Source organism: Pelophylax lessonae (genome assembly GCF_965119305.1).
Source record: "Pelophylax lessonae genome assembly, chromosome: 4".
Lineage (NCBI taxonomy): Eukaryota > Metazoa > Chordata > Amphibia > Anura > Ranidae > Pelophylax > Pelophylax lessonae.
The window spans coordinates 97459603-97483264 of record NC_138771.1 but is presented as its reverse complement, the minus strand read 5'-3'; the positions used below and the strand labels follow the sequence as shown (position 1 = coordinate 97483264).

General features: G+C 43.5%; 1 protein-coding gene across 1 annotated transcript in view; it reads left to right on the top strand.

Moving 5' to 3' along the window:
• Positions 1-16350, top strand: part of PYGO1 (pygopus family PHD finger 1) — a 32179-nt gene extending 15829 nt beyond the window's left edge. Inside the window, exons 2-3 of the mRNA XM_082252832.1 lie at positions 8540-8625; positions 15000-16350. Coding sequence (XP_082108958.1) covers positions 8540-8625; positions 15000-16043 — 1130 coding nt within the window. The 3' untranslated portion in view covers positions 16044-16350. The remainder of the gene's footprint in view (positions 1-8539; positions 8626-14999) is intronic.
• The last annotated feature ends 7312 nt before the right edge of the window (positions 16351-23662 follow it).

The following is a 23662-nucleotide window of genomic DNA, read 5'->3' as shown; positions in this document are numbered from 1 at the left end:
GCCTTTTACATGGAGGGGAACAAATGCGGGAGGCTGCTGGCAGCCTCGGTCAAGGCGCAAAGACTTGCGTCTTACGTACCCCGTATTCAGCCTCCGTCGGGGGGTGCGGCTACGTTGCCCGAGCAGATCGCGGGCGAATTTCGGAACTTCTATGCCTCCCTGTACAACCTCCCGGACCGTGGGGGAGCCTCGCCCGTTGTGGAGGACTACCTGGCCTCGGTGGACCTCCCGTCCCTGGGGGCAGAGGCCAGAGATGAGCTGGAGGCCCCTATTACCTTGCTGGAGCTTCAGGCGGCGGTGGGCGCGTTGCAGGCTGGGAAGGCCCCGGGTCCTGATGGCTTTACCCTGCCTTACTACTCCACTTACATGGACGTACTTGGGCCTCACTGGGTGACTTGGCTCAATTCGCTGGGCAGAGGGGAGTCGTCCTTCCCCCCCGACACGCTTAGAGCTCATATTTCGGTTTTGCCCAAGGACGGAAAGGACCCCTCTTGCTGTGGCAGCTACAGGCCCATTTCTCTGCTGAATGTGGATCTGAAGGTGTTTACAAAAATTCTGGCCAATCGCCTCAGCCAACATATGCCGCATTTGGTCCATTTGGATCAAGTGGGCTTTATTCCCTCTCGGGAGGCGAGGGACAACACCTCCAAGGTCCTGAGCCTTATCCACGCAGCCCAGACGTCAGGCACACCCTGCGTTCTACTTAATACGGACGCGGAGAAGGCGTTTGACCGCGTCAACTGGCGGTTCATGCTTTCCACATTGAGGGCAATGGGCTTCGGTGACAAGTTGATGTCTTGGATAGGGCACATTTACTCCTGCCCATCGGCCCAAGTGAAGTGCAACGGGATACTTTCTAGCCCTTTCCACATTTCAAATGGCACCCGGCAGGGCTGTCCCCTGTCCCCGTTGCTGTTCGCGCTCTCTCTTGAGCCGCTCTTGGGCAGAGTGCGGGCCAATCCGGACATCTCGGGCATTCGGATTGGGGACTTGGAGTGTAAGGTGTCGGCCTACGCCGACGATATGCTCTTTTCCATTTCGAACCCGGCGATCTCGGCACCCAACCTAATGAGGGAATTGGACCTGTACGGCCAGTGCTCCAATATGAAGGTGAACTTTCACAAATCCGAGGCTTTGGGGGTGGGCGTCCCGGCCCCCCTACTGACGCACTTGTCCTCTACGCTGCCCTTCAAGTGGACTCGGGGTGTCCTGACATACCTTGGGACCCAGATTTCATCGGATTTGTCCAAGATATACGAGTTGAACTTCCCTCCCCTCCTGGCCCGTATTCGTGGCCTGCTCCAGACCTGGAATGTCGGTCTTCATTCCTGGTTCGGACGGTGCAATTTAATAAAAATGATGATTCTCCCTAAGATCTTGTACCTACTGCATGCTTTGCCGGTGCGGATCCCGACCTCTTTCTTTACTCAAACCCACAGTGTATTTTTGAAATTCATCTGGGCTCAGGGGAGGCCTAGGCTGTCTCGTGCCCAGCTGACTTTACCGAAACACTCGGGGGGCCTGGCCCTTCCGGATGTTGCTAAATATCATCTTGCGGTCCACCTAGGCCGGCTGATTGACTGGAGGAGACATAGCGAAGGCAAATTGTGGGTGCAGTTGGAGCGGGGGCAGTCGGTCGCTTCCCTGGAGGGTCTGCCATGGATCAGGGGGGACCTGCCACGGGACCTTCGGGAACACCCGACGATAGGCGTGACGCTTGCGACAGTTCGTCGCGCTTTGTCCCACCCCTCCATTTCCACACAGACGTCCCCGCTTTACCCGGTTCTGGGGAACCCGGAGTTCTCCCCGGGGCTGAAGGAAGCGGCATTTCGCGGACTGATGTCCCGGGGCGTTTCCCAAGCCACTCACTTCCTCAGGGGGTCTCGGTGGCCAACGATAGAGGAGCTGATGTCGCCTAGCGGCCCCTTTGTGCTGGGGTTCTGGCATGCAGCCCAAGTACACCACTATCTTCGCTCCCTGCCGGATCCATCTTCTTTCTCCAGAGATCTCACTCCGTTTGAGGAATACTGCGTGGGGAGCGGGAACCTACCGGGCACGCTGTCTAAATCGTACAGCCTGCTGATCTCCCCGGGGGAAGACTATGTCCTGCCGGGGCTGGCCAAGTGGGAACGGGATCTACGGCTGCACCTTACTCCGGCGCAGCGCCTCAAGGTGTATACCCTGGCTTTGAAGACCCCGACCTGCGCGAAATTGCAGGAGTTAAATTATAAAATTCTCACCCGGTGGTATCGGGTCCCCTCTCTTTTGGGCAGATTCTACCCCGGCACGTCGAACCTCTGCTGGCGGTGCCAGGGTGAAGTAGGCACCATGCTCCATGTCTTTTGGTCCTGTCCTCGAATACGCCCCTTCTGGCGGGACGTCCGGGCCCTTTTGGGGGAATTGTCGGATCGGGAGATCCCGGATACCCCGGAGTTCTTCCTGCTCCAGGTTTCCCCCATGCCTATCTCGAAGTGCAAAAAATCAATTATCCCTCATGTTCTGAGCGCCGCGAAGGCTTGCATTCCGGTACTTTGGAAGACGACAGGAGTGCCGACTATTGGGGACTGTATGCGCAGGATGGAGGATATAAACAGGATGGAGGACCTCACCCTCACGAGGCAGCATCGCAGGGAACGATATACTCAGATTTGGGGTTTCTGGAATGCCTTTGTGCTATCCGACAGGGGCAGGTCTCTGATTTGCGGTTGATTATTGCCCCGGGTGTGCCCGTGGGTTCGTCCATGCGGGGAGTTTCCCCTTCTGGCCCTCTCACCCCCCTTCCCCCCCCCTTTGTCCTTTTTTCTCCTCCTCTTTCCTCCATTATCCCTTCTTGTGGTATTTGTTTGTGGTCCCGTCTGGGACCCCGTTCTCTTTCTCTTCTTCCTTTTCTTTCTCTTAGAAAAAAGTAGGGAGCGGCGGTTGGGAACGGTTCTTCCTTTCTCATATAATACGGTTTCCTCGCATAGTTGTGTGGGGCCTGGTCATTCATGGCTTAGGGTGGAGGTGCCCGCACCTTCCCCGAATCTAGGGTTGGTTATTGGATTATATCGGGTCATCCTGTGTATTTCGATGTGATGTTATTGTTCACCTATCTGTGTTATGCCCTTTCAGTTACAAATATCTGTATGGAACGTGTTTCAGCTTGTTTTTCAACTGTGGTTCCTTTTCTAAAATAAAATATTTGAAAAAAAAAAAAAAAAAAAAAGATGATGTTGCGCCGAGAATCGTGAGAGAATCGTGATCTTTATTCTAAGCAAAAAAATCGTGATTCTCATTTTAGCCAGAATCGTGCAGCTCTACCGCCAAGGTAACTGTATTCTGAAACGAGGCTTGGTAAATCTTTACTGAGTATGCACGAGATTCTGGCATTGACAAAGGAAAGGGCGGAAGCACAGATGAGGCTGGAATTGGAAGGCAACAGCAAACATGGCGCCGTCTTGGGCTGGAACAGATGATAAAGAAACCAAGCTGCACAAACAGTAAGATGGGTCCTATAAGGCTAATTCGTATCCTGGTGAGTTTGGAAATGTTCTACTCTCTAGACATATGATTACTGGATATATTTCTTCAGGGTTCACTTGCTCTTTAAGGCTTGAATGTCTTTAAACATATGGCAAATACAAGTTTCCCCTCACATGTCCTCGTATTGTCCCAGCTGCACGGAATGTCCGTGTTTTCTAGGAAATGTACTCAAGTCATATGTCTTGATGACCTTTTAGTGAATCTGAATGAACACAAGGCTATCCGAGAGAATATGGCCATGGTTCAGTTGAATGCAATGCATACTCTTCATGTATCAAACCCATGGAAAAGAAATGCCATAGGTGAAGGTATGAATGCAGCTATTGGGTTCTTACAAAGAAAGAAAGCTGGAAACTTTGTGCTGGAAATAATGGAAAATGCTGCAACTGTCTCTGATGTAATTGGATCTGATTAAGCCCTAAAGTAGAACAGAAAACAAAGCGCTTTTTTTTATTTATTATTTATTTATTTGGGAGGTTTCTAATCCCTGTCAGGCTTATTTTGCCATCTGTTTTCAATGGGGAGATTTCCATCACTTCCTGTACTACAGTAAACCCCCCTCCATTGCGGGGGTTACGTTCCGGACCCAGCCGCGAAACGTGAAAATCCGCTAAATAGAAAAACCCTATTAAAATGCATTGTAGGCATGTTTTTTTTACTGTCACTGTACGCGTAAAAGCATTTTAAGGTCTTTAAACACACTTTTAAAACAATAGAAACTCATTTAAACACATAATACTGAGAGACATAGCAAGAGCTATGGAAAACACAAAAATATTTCATTTCTAATGATTTATATAGTAAAATAACATTACAAAAAAATATACCGGGACCGCAAAAACTGAACCGCAATGGAGCGGGGGTTTACTGTATAGCCAAAAGCAGGCAGTGAAGGGAAATCCCTCCAAAGGCAGGGGATCCCTGGTTGTCACCAGAAATGGTGACCCCCATTGGCCAACTGTCTGCATGTAATGATTTCTGAACTGACCCCCCCCCCCTCCTGAAACTCCTCCTCGGCTCCTCTGTAATTCAGAAGGCCAGGTCTGTGGCCAGGTCTACTGGATGTGTCAAGGAAGGAAATGTGTGTAAGTTTACAAACTTCCAGATTGTTCAGATTAACCCCACAACGACTCAGTAACACATATGTGGCATCCAGGAGGTGGGCTTTGTCTGGGCGCCACATATACAGTATGTGTTCCTGTGTTTGTGCTGGGAGCGTGCTGCACAGGGTATTCCCAGCACACAAACTGGGCTCTCACCAATGATCGGGACTCCCGGTTCACAATCACTTATCACTAGGGATGCACCGAAATTTCGGCCACCGAAATTTTCGGCCGAAAGTAGGCCTATCCCATTTTGGCCGAAAATGGGTTAAACATGCCGAAATTAATGGCCGCCACGAGGAAGGAGGAGGGCGCAGCGCAGGTTTGAAAAGTCCCGCCTCTGCTATTGCTATAACTATGTGAGCGCTTCACTTCCCTGTCATGCGGGTATCTCCTCTGACAGGGAAGTGAAGCGCTCACATAGTTATAGCTATTAGCGGCCGCTCGCTCGCCCTCCCGCCCGGCCTGTTAGTTCATTCATGCACAGATGGTAGTAGTAGTGACATCACCGGGAGGCGGGCCGCTGGCCAGAGGCACGTCTTTTTTTGAATGAAGGACACCGGAGGAGCAGAGTGTCTGACAGTAAGGACGCTGAGGCAGGGGGGGGGAAGCTGAGGCGAGCTTACCATTGGTATTAGTATTATGCAGCATGAGGGGGTTATTGTATTGCCACTGCTGGTCACTGATGCATTTGTGACTGACCAGTGGCAGTGAATTAACCCCTTTGTGCTGCATTAGTGCTGGTTGCACTGATACTGGTTGCACTAATGCAGCACAAAAGGGGTTAATTAACTGCCACTGGTCGGTCACAAATGCATCAGTGACCAGCAGTGGCAATACATTAACCCCCCTCATGCTGCATAATACTAATACCATTGGTAATTCACCTCTTGCCAACCCGTCACAGTACATATACTGCGACAGGGTGGCAGCTACAGGTGTACGACGTCACTGCCTGTTTTTGGTATATGCCCCTGTTCTATCTATTTTAAAATTATTTGGGGGAAAAGTAGTTTTCGGCCAAGGGCATCCTGCATTTTCGGTTTCGGCCCAGAATTTTCATTTCGGTGCATCCCTACTTATCACAATCACAATGGCCTCTGGCTATCACAATGATCACACTCAGTAGCCTGTCCATGTGTTTTCTTTCTCTTCTGTAGATAAAGATACATTGTATCTTTCCTTGCAGGAGAGAAAGAAGTAAACAGACAAGCGTTCACATTTCTGCGAAGCGGGAACGCTGCGAATATACAGCGTGATCCCGCATTGCATCCACACCCCTGGCAGTTCACACTGCCATATGCGATACGCTGGGGGTGTCAATTAAAAGTTAATGACACCCCCAGATCAGACTGCATATTGCAGTGCGATCTGAAAGTTCACACAGAATCGGATCGCACTAGTGTGAACCACCATGCGATCCGATTCTGCTGCGGACCAAAAAAAGGGGTCCTGTGCGTGTTTGGTGCGATTGCGGTGCAAATTCAGTTATACAAACTGTATGATTGAATTTGCACTGCACAGACATCGCATGTAATTTTAGTAGCAGTGCACTCCGAATTACATGCGATCTCTGTCATCGCACAAATGTGAACCGGCACTAAAAATGAAAAAAATAAAAATAGATCAAGGTTTGGTATAGGTCAGTGTTGGAATCAAAGGAGGGTCAGCATATATTGGGTAGGATTTTAAGAAAACTGCATTTTTATTTTTTTTTTTTGAGTTTTTGTATAGTTTAGGTAAGATAAAAAAACAAAACGTTCACTATTTCTGGGCCACACTACGGGTTCAAACAACTAACCTACACATATGTGGTATCATTGTGATCGACAGGAGCAGGAGAATGTATTTTGGGTTGTTTGGTACAAAGGTATGGTAATAGCAAGAAATATTCAGCTATATTTAAAAAAAAAAAAAAAAGTGATACTTTTTTACTATTTTGGGACAGTATTCCTAAACAAAACAGAAGATATCCGTTACCATTTACCACCAAATAAGTCAGATTTGTCCTTAACCACTTAAGCCCCGGAAGATTTTACCCCCATTCCGACCAGGGGGTATTTTGCGATTCGGCACTGCGTGACTTTAACGGACAATTGCGCGGTCGTGCGACTCTGTACCTAAACAAATTTGGCGTCCTTTTTTTCCCACAAACAGAGCTTTCTTTTGGTGGTATTTGATCACCTGTGCGATTTTTTGATCACGCGCTATAAACAAAAAAAGGGCGTCAATTTTGCAAAAATAACAATATTTTTCACATTTTTTTTATATGAAATTCCCCCCCAAAAAAATGTAAAAATCAAAATTTTTTTAACATTTTCGGCCAATTTGTTTTATGCTACCTATGATTTGGTAAAATATATTTGGTAAAAAAAATCGCAAAAAGCGTATTTTGATTGGTTTGCGCAAAATTTATCGCGTTTACTAACAAAGGGAAAGATTTTTTTTTTTTTTTTTTTTGCAGTACTGCGACATTGGGGCGGACAGATCGGACCCTTGACTGACATTTGTGACACTTTTGGGGTTACCAGTGACATTTCTACAGTAATCAGTGCTATACATATGCACTGTTACTGTAAAAATACACTGGTAGTAAAGGGGTTAACTTTATTTGGGAGGGAGGGGCTGTGTGTATCCCTAGGGGCGTGCTTTCTACTGTGATTGGCTGTGGCCTGAGCTGTAAGGACACTGATCAACGGATCTACATACTAGATCCGTGTGATCGGTGTCTTTACAGCGAGGAGAATGACAGGTGGCTTGTTTACACAAGCTGCCTGACATTCTCCCTCTCCCCGGCCGATCGCCGAGTGACCGGCGGACATCGGGTCCGCTGGTCCCACGCGCGGGGGGGGTCCGTGACCACGCCTCCGGGGGCGCGCGCTCGCTCCTCAGACCCTCACAAGCTAGTGACGTAGCCCTACGTCACTTTGCCTGTGAGGGGCTGACTGCCGACGTAGATCGGCGTTAGGCAGTCGGCAAGTGGTTAAAAAAAAAAAAATTAAGGTAAAATCTGTCTGAATATACAAAGTAGTTGTGGTGATATGTACAGTTTTTTACAAACATTTAAAAATGAGAAAACTTTTTGTCTGGACGTTGAGGTTTGTTTTACCCTCCGTCAGGAAGTGGTAATAGAAGTCTGAAATAAAATGTGCGGATGAATAAAATGTTCACTGTAAATACACTTTTTAAGCTGAAAGTTTAATTGGGCTTTAAAAAATTGAAGTTTACCAGTCTTGGTGGCTGGATTAGTTTTCTTTTTATTCAGTCTTTTTATCTTTTACTTTTGGGCAGACACTTAATGTTAGGGAACACATACAGGTTTCCTGGCAGAAATGACTTGTGTGACCATTGGAGCGGCCAGGACCTCTTTGCACCCGTCATGCCTTATCTCTGGCTAGTGGGAACCTGTGCCTTGTGATCCTCCTGTTGGTTCAGGGGTCATGTATTAAAGGTGAGCGAGCAATCTGTGTGCTGGTGGTGGGCTCAGTCACGCATGTTACCAGTGGTTTTTGAATCGCTCACCGAAGGAAGCTTTCCCTCTGCAGGACTTTTATTTGGGCTCTGGACTGCTGTATTCATGACTTTAGTTGCGCTGCACCGTATAAATGATTTCAGGCTGCAGTAACAACCTGGCAGATGTTCCAACCCTTCCTTGTACTGTCCAAAATAAACACAATATTGGCATTAGGAACTTCCTTATTAAACTGTATATGTCTCTTACAACCAATCATGAATTATTCTTTCATTTTAACCATGCACTAGAACAGTTGTTAGGATAAGTGTTGGTAAAATGACCGCTTTTATTTTGTGTGAACTCAAACTTGGTCAGGCTGAGTGCTACAACAGATATTCTATATTAAATGTTTTGTATACATATTATGTGTGTGTCATAGTATGTGACCTCTATTTGACAGGTGATGTCGGAGGATTGGATGGATTAATGAGATCAGGTCCACAACTGGGATGTCCTGAGAAGAAGAAGCGCAAGGGCAGTGGACAGGTACATTTAATTATACCCCACCCCTCCTATAGAGTAGTACAGGGTCAGTGTAAAAAGGAAAATGTTTAATAATTAAAAAAAAAAAACCTTCAACAGTGATATAACATGATTAGGATTTTTACAATATGTTCAAATGTCCATACAGTCCAAACCCACAAACTGAAATGTGCATTTGTCCTTCCTAGGACACATGCACATTTTAGTTTGTGAATTTGGACTGCATGAACATTTAAACATTTAGGAAACCTTTTTAATAGTGTTCTATCCCTATTTAAGGGTTTATTTACACAGATTTGGGCAAGCGCCTCTTTTTATTCTTTAGCTGCATACAGTGCCATTAACTGGGCAGCTGCCCCTGTAAATGCCTACCACATATTCATTTTGGGAGTGAGAGAGATCAAGTACCTACCCACATATTATTAACCATACTGAATTTTCACCAACTTATTTGAGTATTTTTAGAGATTTATAGCACCTAGCGTTCACTCTGTTTAGTTAGTGTGTATGTGTGTGTGTGTGTGTGTGTGTGTGTATGTGTATAATATATATATATATCAGTCATATAATACTTTTTGTCCAAAAATAAAAAAATTACTGCTTAAAATACCTCACTGGAATGAAACCCAAGTGCCCACTAAGTGTAGCTTTATGAACTTTTAATGTGAATAAAACAAAGGAATGTTACTCACAAAGGTGAAAACCTAATGGGCACATCGGGAATGTAGAGGCAGGGTTATTCTCTGGTTGATAAAGGACTAAGAAGACTAACATCCATGGAAGTAATTCTAACCAACCGGAATCTTGGGCTCCACGGTCTGGTCTGCCGGTGGTTTCCGAGACGTGGGACACAGAGGCGGTGGCATCCTCCAAGAGGCAGGATTGCAAAAGCGAAATGCTTGCTCTATTCAAGAATGCATATTACTCAGCTAAATCCTATAATCTTTTGCATTCGGGATGAGTCGCATGACACCGGGGAGGGAAAATGGGTAATTGGGCCCAATTTTGACATTTTCACTTAGGGGTGTACTCACTTTTGTTGCAATTGGTTTAGACATTAATGGCTGTGTGTTGAGTTATTTTGAGGGGGACAGCAAATTTACACTGTAAGACTGCATTCACACTGGTACGACTTGGACCGCGACTTGTCAGCCTGACAAGTCGCGGTCCTCACGCTCCCATTGTGTAGTACAGGAGCCGTTCTAATAGGAGCGACACAAGTCGCTCCAACTTAGAAAAAGGGTCCTGTACTACTTCGGGGCGACCTGGAGGCGACTTGCATTGACTTCCATTATGTGAAGTCCGTGCAGGTCGCCCCCTAAGTCGGAGTGACCTAATGTGAACGCAGGCTTATACAAGCTGTACACTCACTACTTTATACATTGTAGCAAAGTGTCATTTCTTCAGTGTTGTCACATGAAAAGATATAATAAAATATTTACAAAAAATGTGAGGGGTGTACTCGACAGTGTGTGTGTGTGTGTGTGTGTGTGTGTGTGTGTGTGTGCATATATATATATATATATATAATCCTACACACAAGTGAAGTCCCCTTCTTTAACTATTATTTTGCATAGATATACAGATATATTTCTTTGCTAATTTCCCTAATTTTTCATTGTAATTCTTAGTTGTGGATCATAAATGCAAAAAAATATAGGATTTAGCTGAGTAATAACATAGACCTTCTTGAATAGAGCAAGAATTTTGCTTTGGCAATCCCGCCCCTTGGAGGATGCCACCACCTCTGTTTGCACTAAGCCCATTACAAAAATGGCGTCACTACAGCCTGAAGGAGCTATGTTTAGTGATGCTCCGCAAACGCATCACTAAACATGGAACGTCGCATCCGTGAAGTGACGTCATACCAGCTGTGCTGTGGGTCCCGGAAGTGCCGAAAACCACCGGCTGACCAGACTGTGGCGCCCCAGACCCAGTTCGATTGGCTTTTCTTCCACAGATGTTCGTCTTGTTCGTGTTTTTTTTTTTTTTTTTTATCATACAGAGGATAACCCTGCCTCTACATTCCCAATGTGCCTATTATGTTTTCATTGTTTTTGTTAACATTAAAAGTTAATAAAGCTAGACTTAGTGGGCGTTTGAGTTTCATTTCATTGTTTTCACAAGAGTTGCCTTCTTGCTCCACGCACTGCTGTCAGCCTGTTCAGCTTTATATGGACATTTATAGACTAATTGTTGTTTTCCACATTTTTTGTTCTTTTGCCCTGTGCTTTAGGACCCTAACCCATTGCCTATATTATTATTATTATTATTATTATACAGGATTTATATAGCGCCAACAGTTTGCGCAGCGCTTTACAATGTGAGGGAAGACAATACAGTTTCAATACAGGAGGAATTAGAGGGCCCTGCTCGTTAGCGCTTACAATCTGTTTGCACTGATTTTGTTTTCCCTTTGTTCAAATAACTTACCATGCCTCTTACTAAATGCCTCGGACTGTCTATTTTTCAAAGGGTTAATTTAGGGGGAATTTGTACTATCCTGGCATTTTTAGGGCCTCAAGAAAGGAGTCGCAGTCAGTACATCAGGATTGATCATTTTTAAAAAATATATAGCATAGTTTGTAGACTTTTAACTTTCACACAGGCTAAATATTATACAGTGATTTGGCTTATATTTACAGTGCCTTGAACTACAAAACTTAAATGTTTTTTGTTTGATAGATCAACACAAAGTGGCACATAATTGTATAGTGGAAGGAAAATGATCAATGGTTTTTAAAAATATTTTACAATCTCTGAAAAGTGTGGTGCATTTGTATTCAGCCCCCCTGAGTCAATGCTTTGTAGAACCCATCTTTCACTGCAATTACAGCTGCAAGTCTTTTTGGGGATGTCTCTACCAGCTTAGCGCATCTAGAGTGAAATTGTTGCCCATTCTGTGCAAAATAGCTCAAGCTCTGTCAGATTGGCTGGAGAGTGTCTGTGAACAGCAATTTTCAAGTCTTGCCACAGATTCTCAATTGGATTTAGGTCTGGACTTTGACTGGGCCACTCTTAACACATGAATATGCTCTAATCTAAACCATTCCATTGTAGCTCTGGCTGTATGTTTTGGGTCGTTGTCCAGCTGGAAGGTGAACCTCCGCCCCAGTCTCATGTCTTTTGCAGACCCTTAACAGGTTTTCTTCTAAGATTGCCCTGATTTTTAGCTCCATTGATCTACCCATCAATTCTGACCAGCTTCCCTGTCCCTGTTGAAGAAATGCATCCCCACATGATGCTGCCACCACCATGTTTCACAGTGGGGATGGTGTGTTCTGGGTGATATGCAGTGTTAGTTTTCCGCCGCACATAGCGTTTTTAGCTTTTAGGCCAAAATGTTCACATTGGGGCTCATCTGACCAGAGCACCTTTTCCACATGATTGCTGTGTCCCCGACATGGCTTCTGGCAAACTGCAAATGGGACTTATGGCTTTCTTCTTGGCACTCTTTCATAAAGGTCAGATTTGTGGAGTGCATGACTAACAATTGTCCTGTGGACAGATTTTCCCACCTGAGCTGTGGATCTCTGCAGCTCCTTAAGAGTTACCATGGGCCTCTTGGCTGCTTCTCTGATTACCACGTGGGCGGTCCCTAGGTAGTTAATCTGTAGAAGTTTTTAAAGTGTTGCTTATGGGGATTTTTAAGTACCAATGTTTGTCGCCATTCCACGAGTGTGCACAATTTTGAAGCATGACATGTTGGTATCTATGCGACATAACATTATCTTTCACATTATAGAAAACAATTGGGCTAACTTTACTGTTTTCTTATTTTGTAAAAATAAAAAGCATTTGGAAAAACCGCTGCGCAAATAGTGTGATAAAAAAAATATTGCAACAATCTCCATTTTAGTCTCTGCTAAAAAAAAAAATAGATCATGTTTGGGGGGTTCTAAGTTATTTTCTATAAAAAAAACTGAATAAACAAGTGTCAGAAAAAGGGCCATTCCAAAAGTGGTTAATGCTCTCCTTTCCCGGCCTGTCAGTTTAGGTGGACGGCCATGTCTTGGTAGGTTTGCAGTTGTGCCATTCCCTTTCCATTTTCGGATGATGGATTGAACAGTGCTTTGTGAGATGTTCAAAGCTTGGGATATTTATGACCTAACCCTGCTTTAAACTTTATCCCTGACCTGTCTGATTGTGTTCCTTGGCCTTCATGATGCTGTTTGTTGACTAAGGTTCTCTAATAAACCTCTAAGGGCTTCACAGAACAGCTGTATTTATACTGAGGTTAAAGTGGCCTCTATTTACTAATTAGGTGACTTCTGAAGGCAATTTATTCCACTAGATTTTCATTAGGGGTATCGGAGAAAAGGGGGCTGAATACAAATGCACGCCACACTTTTCACATTTTTTTTTTTACAAAAATAAAAATTTTCCTTCAACTTCACAATTTATGTGCCACTTTGTGTTTTGTCTATCACCTAACATCCCAATAAAATTTTAGTTTTTGGTTGTACCGCGACAATGTGGAAAATTTCAAGAGGTTTAAAGTACTTTTTCAGGACACTGTAATTGCAATGTAGGCACCGCCTTGGTGCAAGGGAGAATTTTCAGATTTCCTGGAGTTTGGCTTTAAGCATATTGTTTTGACAAACACGCATTGGATACTAGTTTACCTTTGGACCCCATTCACACCTTTAGTGTGTTGTAGTGTTTTACTCCACCTGACTACGCCTAATATGCAGAATCCCATTGTTTGTATTTGTTCCTGTTCACATTTCAACATTCAGTCACTTAGATCTTTGTGCCCTATGTTCAAAGAAATGCTTGAGCTATTCTTTTTTGACCCCTTTGACTGCCATAATAGCACGTGTCAGAGTGCACTATGCAACTTCTCATGCATTTTTCACCTACAGAACTCCTTATCTCATCTAGAACTTCTTTTTTTTTTTTTTTTTTTTTCCTCCTTCTGCCCAGCCCAAAAAGAACAAATACAAGAAGCTTGATAAACATACAAACGTTTTTGCACAAAGCTGAAAAATGCTTTAAAAATGTCCAAAAAATGCTTTGAAATCAGAGCAATATGCTCTGTTCAGGTGTGAACGCAGGCTTGTAGTAGAATTAATGGCTGAACTTTTTTTTTTCTGTTTTGAATAGAGTATGGGAGGGTTATAACCTGTCCTTTTTTTTTTTTTTTTTTTTCCCCTACAAAAACGTTTATTAGCAATGTAATTAAAATCCAAAACATTACTGTATTTAAAACAGCATGGTTACCGACAATAGAAATGCACAAAGGTATATCTAAGAAAAACAAATCTCTGTTTAGGACTTGTGTCAAAACCTCAAGGGAAGGTACAAAAGAAATAATGTACAGTTTATAAAGGGCATGGAATATGTTAACCATGTACATATAGTAGCATTTTACAGCCCTTTCAGATGTCAAAGTGAAACCTTTGAAAGGTGGAAATCATCCTGAGCAACATAAAGGAGATCAAAGATCCCCAGGGTTCAGCGCCTTTATTAAGAAATTTACTAGCAAGCGCTAACTAAAAAAAAAAGTAAGGAAAACCTAGAAAATTTAAATAAAACGTCACTGTAAAAATAAACTTGGCCTACCTTAAAAGTGGACTGTGTCAGTTTTTTGTTGTGTGTTTTTTTTTTTTTTTTTTTTTTTTTTTTTTTTCTTTTTCTTTTTACAATTTTATTTTTACATTTTGGGGGGCTTTGGTGAAATAGCAGGAGTCTAAACAGACATCCAATGTCTCACTTTTGTGATTGAGAACACATTCCTCAATCTCCGTCCAGAATGAATGAACAGGAAGAGCTCTGCCCAGTCTCCCTGTTCAGTCACAAACTGAAACATGGTAAACGGTGTTTACTATGCTTCAGGTATGAATAAACACTGAGTAATCTGTACCGATCACTCACTCTTCATTTGGAAAAGGAACAGGCCGGTAAAGGACACATTTACCGAATCCCCCCTCCTTCCTTCCCCCTGCTCTCCCTCCTGAAACGATTTCCTGCAGAAGCTGGTGGGAGGAGAGAAGGGGCAAGCACTGTTGGTGATGTGGGGACCAGGTAGCACATGAGGGCCTGGGCAGCAGAAGGAAGGGTAATCTTGACCGGAGCGGCATTTACTCAAACTGGTCGTCTTTATTTTCCTCTTGCAGTAGCTGAGCGGGAGGGAGAAGAGAAGCAGGCTTTTAAGCTGCTGCAGTAGGAAAATACAGGAGATCAGTTCCAGTAAATGCTATATGGGTTTCGGGGGTTGGCATGGAAGGGGCACACTCTACTTGTCACCTGCTCACAATCGATTGGCTTGCGATCAATGGGTTGCCAACCCCCGGCTTTAACCCAAGTGCTTGCAGTGGTGGATTTTCTAGAAAACTAACAACTCATTTATTTTCTTTTTTTTTTTTTTCCTTTAGGTATCCTCTCTACCTCCCCTATCGGAGTTTGCTCCCCCAACAAATACAAGCTCGGATCACCTCATTGCCTGCAATCCATTTGACGATGACTATAGCATACCTCCTATTTCAGGCTACACTTATTTTGGTAAACTTGGTTATTCCAACATTGAAAGCTTTAATACTTTCAGGATCCCTCCAAATACCTCACCAAAAAGGCCTTCCCGTAATGTTGGCAGCCAGATGTTAAGAGAGGCACCACCACCTTTTACAAAAGAGCTAAAGGTGATGGGGAAATCCTTTCCCTTTAATTTGGGGTCGCAAGAGAAATCCAGTTTTGAAAGCGAGTCATATTTTTACAGTGGGTTAGGACAAACAATCACAATGCCAGGACAGCACTTTAGAGCAAACCAGAATGATGAAGACCTCCATCGCATGATGAGTCTAAATTCTGCTCCAAGAAATGACTTCCAGCTTGCTTCTTACAGGCCCCAGGGTCTTAAAATAAATGTCAATAGTTCATTTACACCTGCCCAACCACACTTCATGCCTTCAAAAATACCCAGCACCAACCAAGGTTCAGTCCTTGTATCGAATAACCATTTGAGATCTACTGGACTTCAGGACAGGCTAAATCTGGATATACCCCCGCACCCTATATCAAGTCCAAACAATAGTAGGGATCCAGATAATTCCCAGGCCGATGTAGTCGACCTTTCTGATTGTGGCCAGATTAATGGAATGCGTAACAGACCGGCACTTTCTAGACTGGCAAAGACGGATGTAACCCCTAGTGAGAAATGCAATAGGTGGCTTCTCCATTCTGACTTTTGTGGTACTTTGTCCACAGATATATTTTACCCATGCGGGATATGTTCTGTCGAAGTAAATAATGTTGCGGATGCTATAATGTGCGAAGCCTCCTGTCGGAAATGGTTTCACCGAACATGTACAGGGATGACTGAGATGGCCTACGCTCTACTTCGTTCTGAAGCCTCCGCTATTTGGGGCTGTGATACCTGTATGTTGAAGAAAGATATTCAGCTGGTGCGCACAAAAAAGTAGATAAAGTCCTCAACCCTTTGTTTTGTTTTCTTTCATTATTCCCTTCCGGTATAGGAAGAATGGTACAAGATAATCAACTCCTGTAAAGTGTGCTGTAAACCAGAGAAACGAACACAAAGCTACAGGCTATGTTTGTACCTAATATTATTGCAAAAACTGCCCTATCAGCAGTAGATCAAGATTAATCATTGCTACGGTGCTTGCTAGTGTGTTTTTTTTTTTTTTATGCCGAAGATCAGAAGCAGAATCTATTGTATCTAGATCATGAAAATTTCCAATGGACATTTGGGGTTCTACCCACATTTTCTGAGTTCTCTTGCACTAAATGGTTTTTCCTTTTTAATTTTGAGGGCTGCTTACAAAGACGGTTCAAACTTGTAGACCTCAAAGGAACTTGGTTATATCCTACTGAAAAAACTACCTTATGTTGATGGGAATAATACGATTATGCAGAAGGTTAATACTAGAGATTGTATATTTTTAAGAGTGGCACTTAGTAAACAATCCCTTTTGAATGTGAGTTCTGAATAAAACAAGCAAAAGTCTTGAATATTTATAAAAAAAAAAAAAAAACAAAATGGCACTTTTTGAATTTAACTTCTTGGTTTTAGATTGAATTTGTGAATTTGGTTTATATAGTACCATCGCCTATATTCCCAAAAGAAGTGCCTTTTCATGATGTACTGTAACCAGCTTCACAAACATCAAGTCTGCTGATAAATTACTACTTAATTTTGAACAGACTATATGCAATAAAGACCAAATATCTACAAGTGTGCTTATTGTATATTGATGAATACAGAGCAAACCCTTGATTTATAAAAGCTCTTTAAAGTAACACAAATTATTGGTGGGGGGAAACGGATATCTTGAGGTGCCACTACATACCTCATGGTTTTCTGGCCAGACTTCCAGGGTGCCCCCAAACTGCTTATGCAAATACAAACTTTTTGAAATTCTGATCATGTGGTGTTTGTTCTTCAATGCTATGTTTTTTTTTTTTTGTGTGCTTTTAGTGACCACAGGTTTGGTCTTATAGATTGATAAAACACCACAATAATACTTCTATATTTCCAAGTTGGACTGGAATATGCACCTTCATGACCAAATCTGGATGATTTCGTGGTCATGGTCTTTGTTCAAAGTACATTTTCTGAGCAGATGTCCAAATTGAATATAGTGTAAAACACAAGTGGAGGTTCATAGGGTCTCAAAGTCCCAAATCCACAGCATTTTGTATATATCTGAAACGGTTCTCGAAGGCCCTGTTCACATCTGGGGTTTTGGGATCTAGGGTAGAATCTCTTTGATTTTTCCCTGCGATCCTAAATTGCACTGGAATAGTGGCAAAACACACCATGCGCGTTTTAGGTGCCATTAATTTTTAACGGCATTGAAACATGGTGCAATTTTTCTGTGCTGGTTGCCTAATAAATCACAGCAAACCACATCACGTGACGCTTGTCACCCAGCTAGGAGGAGCTGCTTTTTGGGTGACAAGCTTTGTATGATACGGTTTGCTGCGACTTATCACGCCACAGTTGTCACAAAACTGCATGTAGGTTGCCATTAAAAATGGATGGGACCCAAACATGCGTGGTGCATTTTGCCACTATTGCAGTGTGATTGTGATTTCAGGCAGAATTTGTGATTCTGCCTGAGATCCCAAAATGGCAGATGTGACGGGGCCTAACCCTAAGCTGGGGCCTTAACTCTTGGCACTTACAAGGTGGGTCGTGTCCGTGATGTACAGCCTTGCTGTCATTAATCTCCAGAGAGCTGTGTAAGATCCATGCCTTGCTTCTGAGTAAGGCAGCGTGGTCGTTCGAGGAGTTACTGACATGTACAGTCCCAGTACTGAATAGAGATTTGTGGAAAAACATCCTTTTGTCTGTCCTCATTGGTAAAGCTGATTTTTACCAAAACCTTCTGCCAGACTGGAGCTTAAATTCTCTGACACAAAAAGCATGGAAAGACAGACCAATAAGTAGAAATAATTTTTATTGGCTCGGTTTTTTTTATTCATTGTTGAGTTACACCTTGCTAAATGTTTAAATGAAGAAGATGTATGTTGGTCACACAGAAGCTTATATCCAGCTATATTGTTCTCAGATTAATATTAAATACGTGATTATTTTTATAATATTCCATCTTCCCAGTCTGAAGGCTAATGAATGACCAGCTTGTAGCCCATCCAAATAATTAATTATTTATTCCCATTTCAAAAATGTCCTCTTCAGGATTGGGCTGCATGCAGGGAAGGGGGATGCCTGTATCTGTGTGTGTCACTGCTATTGTATATAAATGACTTTAGTTGTGATTGTCAGGCATCATCATATAATGCTTTATGATCTTTTTCATTTGGACATTTCAGAACTTGTACTAATACTGTAAAACCCTGCAGGAATAGAGCTTTTGAGTCCCTGTTCTGAATGTACGCCCAGACATAATGTACACAGTGGCTTATGAGATTAGTAGTGTGTTTCACTTTTTAAAATTCTAAAGCCATCACAGTTCCTACTGTACTCCTAAAGGTCACCAGCAATGGATTCATACATATGGTGGTAAGGAGATGAAATGATTTACAGTACGAGTGATTATGAGAAGGCTTATTTACTTTCCAATAATTTTGATCAACAATAAAACTTTTTCAAACTTCATCAAATCTGCATGTTATTTTTTTAAACTTCCTACTTGCACCTTGTGTTTTTACTCCATAAGATGTTGATCATGTATTTTCATGGTGTCCTGTGTTGCCCTGGATACCCAGCCTGTAGTGGAGTAAATCCTAAAGTGGTTCTAAAGGCGCAAATGTTTTTACCTCCATGCAGGATCGGGCGATGTGCACGAGAGTCTCGGCTCTCTGAGGACTCTCAACTCTTTGGCTGAGACAGCAGCAGGGGCTATTTTTTATTCAAAGCCACTGAGGAGAGAGAGGGGGTGGGGGCTGTGGACACGCACAGCCACGGCTCGGGAACGAGCCTACTTGGGTGCCCCCATTGCAAGCTGCTCGCTCTGTGGGCACTCGGCGAGGGCTCCCAGAAGAGGAGGAACAGGGCACTTCTGTGCAAAATCACTGCACAGAGTAGGTATGACTTGTTTGTTCCAAAAATAAAAATGTTTCTGTTTTTGTATTCAAATATTAGACGTGCCAGATTGTACTACGTGAGTTTTTGTATGACCTCTGCCTGTTGTGTGAGAACTGACATCTCCAGTGAAGAAATTGCATATCGCTGGATCTCTGTCCATTTACTCTGCAGGTGACAGATCTGAAACAAATGGGCAGAGTGATTTAACAGAGCTAACTATGCAGTGTTTCAGCATATTAGCACTCCCAGATTTGTGATGCTACAGAAAGGAAGTTGCAAGGCATGCATTGGATGCTGTATGAGCCGAAAGAAGAAAGTTACCTGTACCTAGGGACAAGCAAGCTGAAATAAAGTAGTTAAAAAGTCTCATTTGTATTTCATCTTAATGCATTAAGGTGAAAAACCTTGTGTTTTAGCCCACTCCCCTTTTTCTTACCTGAACCCGATGGTTCCAGTGATAAGCTCAGCGGCTCCTCATTGGATAGACTGTTAGCAGCAGGAGCCATTTGCTCCCGCTGCTGTCAATCAATTTAACTGACACGGGGGGTGGGGCCGAGTCCTGCTGTCTGTCTCAATGGATGCAGCAGTAGGACTTGTGAGCACGCCCGCACGGGTGCCCCATGGAAAACAACTCTCCGTGGGGGCACCCGACGAAGAGGAGGAGCCAGGAACGTTGCCAGGGCACCCCAGAAAGGGAGGATGGGGGCTGGTCTGTGCAAAACCCCTGCACAGAGCAGGTAAGTATAACATGTTTGTTAATAAAAAAAAAGAAAACCTTTACAATCCACTTCTTATAGGGCGCTATGGCTGATCGATTCCCCTAACACTACAAACTGCAACCAGAACGCAAGCCCATCATTACAAGGTAAGATAAAGACAGGGAATAGAACTTCACTAATACCTAGTTAAAACAATGCAAACATTTCAAAGTGTACAATTCTTATAAGGAAAACATGCACTATTTTTCCACACAAACATTTTCATACTACTTGGGAAATCTCTGTGTGACTTGGCTGACTCCTCTCTCTCCTCATTTAGAAAGGGTAAACAAGTACTGTACCTGCTGGATGAGTTGCAGAATAAAGAGCTTTGTAGGTTTTGATAACTTAGATAGAACGTAGATATTTCAAACCTGAATTGCACAGGAATTCTGTCAGCAATTCTGTGCGGTTTTCAGCCTCTTCACTTGGATTATACCAAAATTAGTGCATGCACTACTTTTCAAAAATAACACTGGACTAGATTGCATGATGTTGCATGCAGTACCAGGCAATCTGATGCAGGCAAACAAACTGCATTTGCAATCTGTGTTTAGGGTGTCGTTAGGAATACATTGACATCTGCAGCAGATCACACACTGTGTGTTTTGAACCCGGTGAAGGAAATAAGCACAGAATGCGAGTTTCCCACAGTTCATTCTGGTGTGAACGAGCCTTTTCTGATAAAGAGATTTGGCCAGCTATGGTAGTGTTTGTTGTAGACGAATCTGACAATATAAACTATGCTACACCATGTTTGTAGATGGTCAAGAATGGTTGTTTTGTTAAAATGAATCCATTGACCTGTTTCCAAACTTTAAAGCCTAGTAAACGCTGCTTGCTTACTTGTACCTATAGGTAAGCCTATAATAAAGTGTGCCACTTGCTAAATGTGCACTGTTAGGCCCCTTTCACACTTGTGTGACCTAAAAGTCGTGCAATTTTTGACTGGACTTGAAGCAATGCTTGTTTATCTTGAGGTCTATAAACCTCAAAACGCATCAAAGTCGGACCAAGTAGTGCAGGGACTATTTTGAAGTTGTTGCGACTTGAAGTTGCACAGATATGAACGGTACTCATTGGAAATCATGGAGTGTGACTTGTCATGTGTGCAGCCCCAAGTCACAGGACAAGTTGCACAAGTGTGAAAGGCCCTTAAAGTGATATTCGCTACTTCTGCACCGGTGACATTACCCGCGCATGCTGTCCCTGTAGAGCACTGTGCTACAGCCATGGCTATGTGCATGTGTGGGAGGGATATAATGGCAGCTCAGATATTCAAAACACCTGGAGCCCCTGAAGCCGAAAGGATGACCAGTTGAAAATGGAAGCCCTGTCAGCGGTGACCGTGCGCTGCTGGAGAACTTTTTGTTTCAAGGAAAGTCTGTCATAATGAGCTCACTATGTGCTCTTCACTTGCAGGAAAAATAATTTTCTCTAATAGTCTTCCAGGTCAGCGCCTGAGAGATAAGCTCCTCACACCTGAAACAGGAAATGCATTAGTCCACCATTCTAAAAAAAAAAGTCAGTCATACCTTCAGCCTCAGTTTTGATTGTGTTTCTTCTGGACCCACGAGAGCTGCAACAGTCTGTTATTTTTCAGTCTCTGTGCTATTTGCAGTAGGCTCCCTGACCAGCCTCCCATACAGCTCAGCGAGCCTTGGGCAGTGCGGGTCAGGGGCAGCACAGTGGGGTGAGCAGGCCCCCCCCACCTGAGGTTTTGCCCTACTGAGAGGTATGAAAAAAACAGGGAAAATGGTTGTGTGTCAGGCTGTCTCCCCCCCCCCCCCAATTACATAGGAAACAGGAAGAAAGGGGTCCCGACTGGGTGGGGTTTAAATACAGCCAGCACTCAAACAAAAATTGAAGAAAGTTTTCAAAAAGTTTGTTTTCAAAGTTTTTTACATATCTAAAAACAATCAGACAAACAATTCAATTAAAATACAGACATGTTACAACACCATACTGGGTCAGTCATCTGTGCTATGACATAATTTACCAAGAGATGGCCTCAAAGTCCCCTTGTAGGGAAAGAAAAACATTATGCCAAAAATTGAAAAAGGTCACTCAATCAAGGTAACCAGGCATATAGTGTCTGCAAAGAATCATCAGACTCTTCCGAGAAAAAGTTATCTGGGCAAAGCAACGCCGTCCCACAAGGATCACTTGCAATTGAGGTCAGTCCGAAAAATCCCCAAGGGGCTAGAAGAACATTAAAATAAATTAAAATTACTGTTTCTTTGTTTTTTCATTATAGTCTCATATTGGATCATTGTGATGTTAATTTTTGCATGTACTATGTAAAAATTTTGACTCTAAATATTTATATTTTTCTCATTTTTCTGAAACATGTTGGGACTACTGGTTCCGAAGTGCTATCTTGTGGCTTCGCTCTATGCCTGTTAGCATATTTTGGTGTTGGCATATTTTGGTAAACTGTCATAGCACAGATAACTGACCCAGTATGGTGTAACATGTCTGTATTTTAATTGAATTGTTTGTTTTTAGATATGTAAAATAAACTTTTTGAAAACTTTCTTACATTTTTGTTTTAGTGCTGGTTGTATTTAAACCCCACCCAGTCGGGACCCCTGTTTCCTACTGAGAGGTATGCAACCATCCCCCAAGCTGTCAGGATGCCCTCCCATCGAAAGACCGGTTATGGCCCGAGTTCTTCCAGGCTGGTCTGCCCAGCCTTTTTCCTCTCGCCCCCGACCCCACCCCCCAACCAATTACCAGAGAATCTTCCTAGCCACAGTGAATCGGCAGGAGGCGCATCCACAAGTACTGATAGGAAGAAGCTATCTAAGATGCCTAACATTCGTGGGACTAAGGCTGGCTTCCCCTCCACATCTTCCATACATAGCTCTGCCGGTTGGCATCTCATCAGTACCCAGGATCTGCTCATAGCTAACGTCCAAAACCCTATGATACTTAAGACAGCTAGTCATAGGGCCAGGTCCAGACAAGCTGCTATTCTGCGAATCAGCAGGCGAACAAAATGCCAATCTTCAAAAAATCATATCTTGCTTGCGGGGGCAGAGCATGGGACAAAGTAAAACCACTACTATCCCTGAGACCCCATACAAGCGTTAGCCAGAGGGGATCTTGCTTCAATCACTTAGGGAAACTCGGCATATAGCCTCATTTAATACTTCCAGGCAATACTGAACTACCTGTCGCAAGGGTGGATCAACATCATCAAGGACATGAAGTATTCGGCCTGGTGCCTGAAAGGACGAGGTTCCAGAACAAAGGTCTGTCTAACCGGGTGATTGACACCATCTTGGCCAGAAGAAAACCGGTGACTAGAGCCATCTATGAGAAAGTGAGAAATACGTTTTGTCGTCTGGTACCAGAACAAAGGAAACTCCGTCAAGGGGGTTATTCCGGCAATCTTAGATTTTTTGCAGGAAGGTGCGGACAAGGGCTTTTCTCATAATACTTTGAAGGTTCAAGTGGCAGCCCTATCTTCCCACCTAGATATTAGGCTGGCGGAAGACACTCATAAAAAGATTCCTTCTCCTATGAGGTGCAGCAGAACACCAACATGGGACCTCGCCACGGTACTCAAGAGATTCTTCCTGGCACCTTTCGAACCACTGCAGGATAGATCTCTTACACTAAAAACAGTATTCCTGGTGGCGTTGGTATCAGCAAGAAGAGTCAGTGCAATTCAGGCTCTATCCATGATAGAACCTTACTGTTTCATTTTGTCAGATAAAATTATTCTCACACCTGACCCTTCTATCCTACCGAAAGTCTCTTCAAC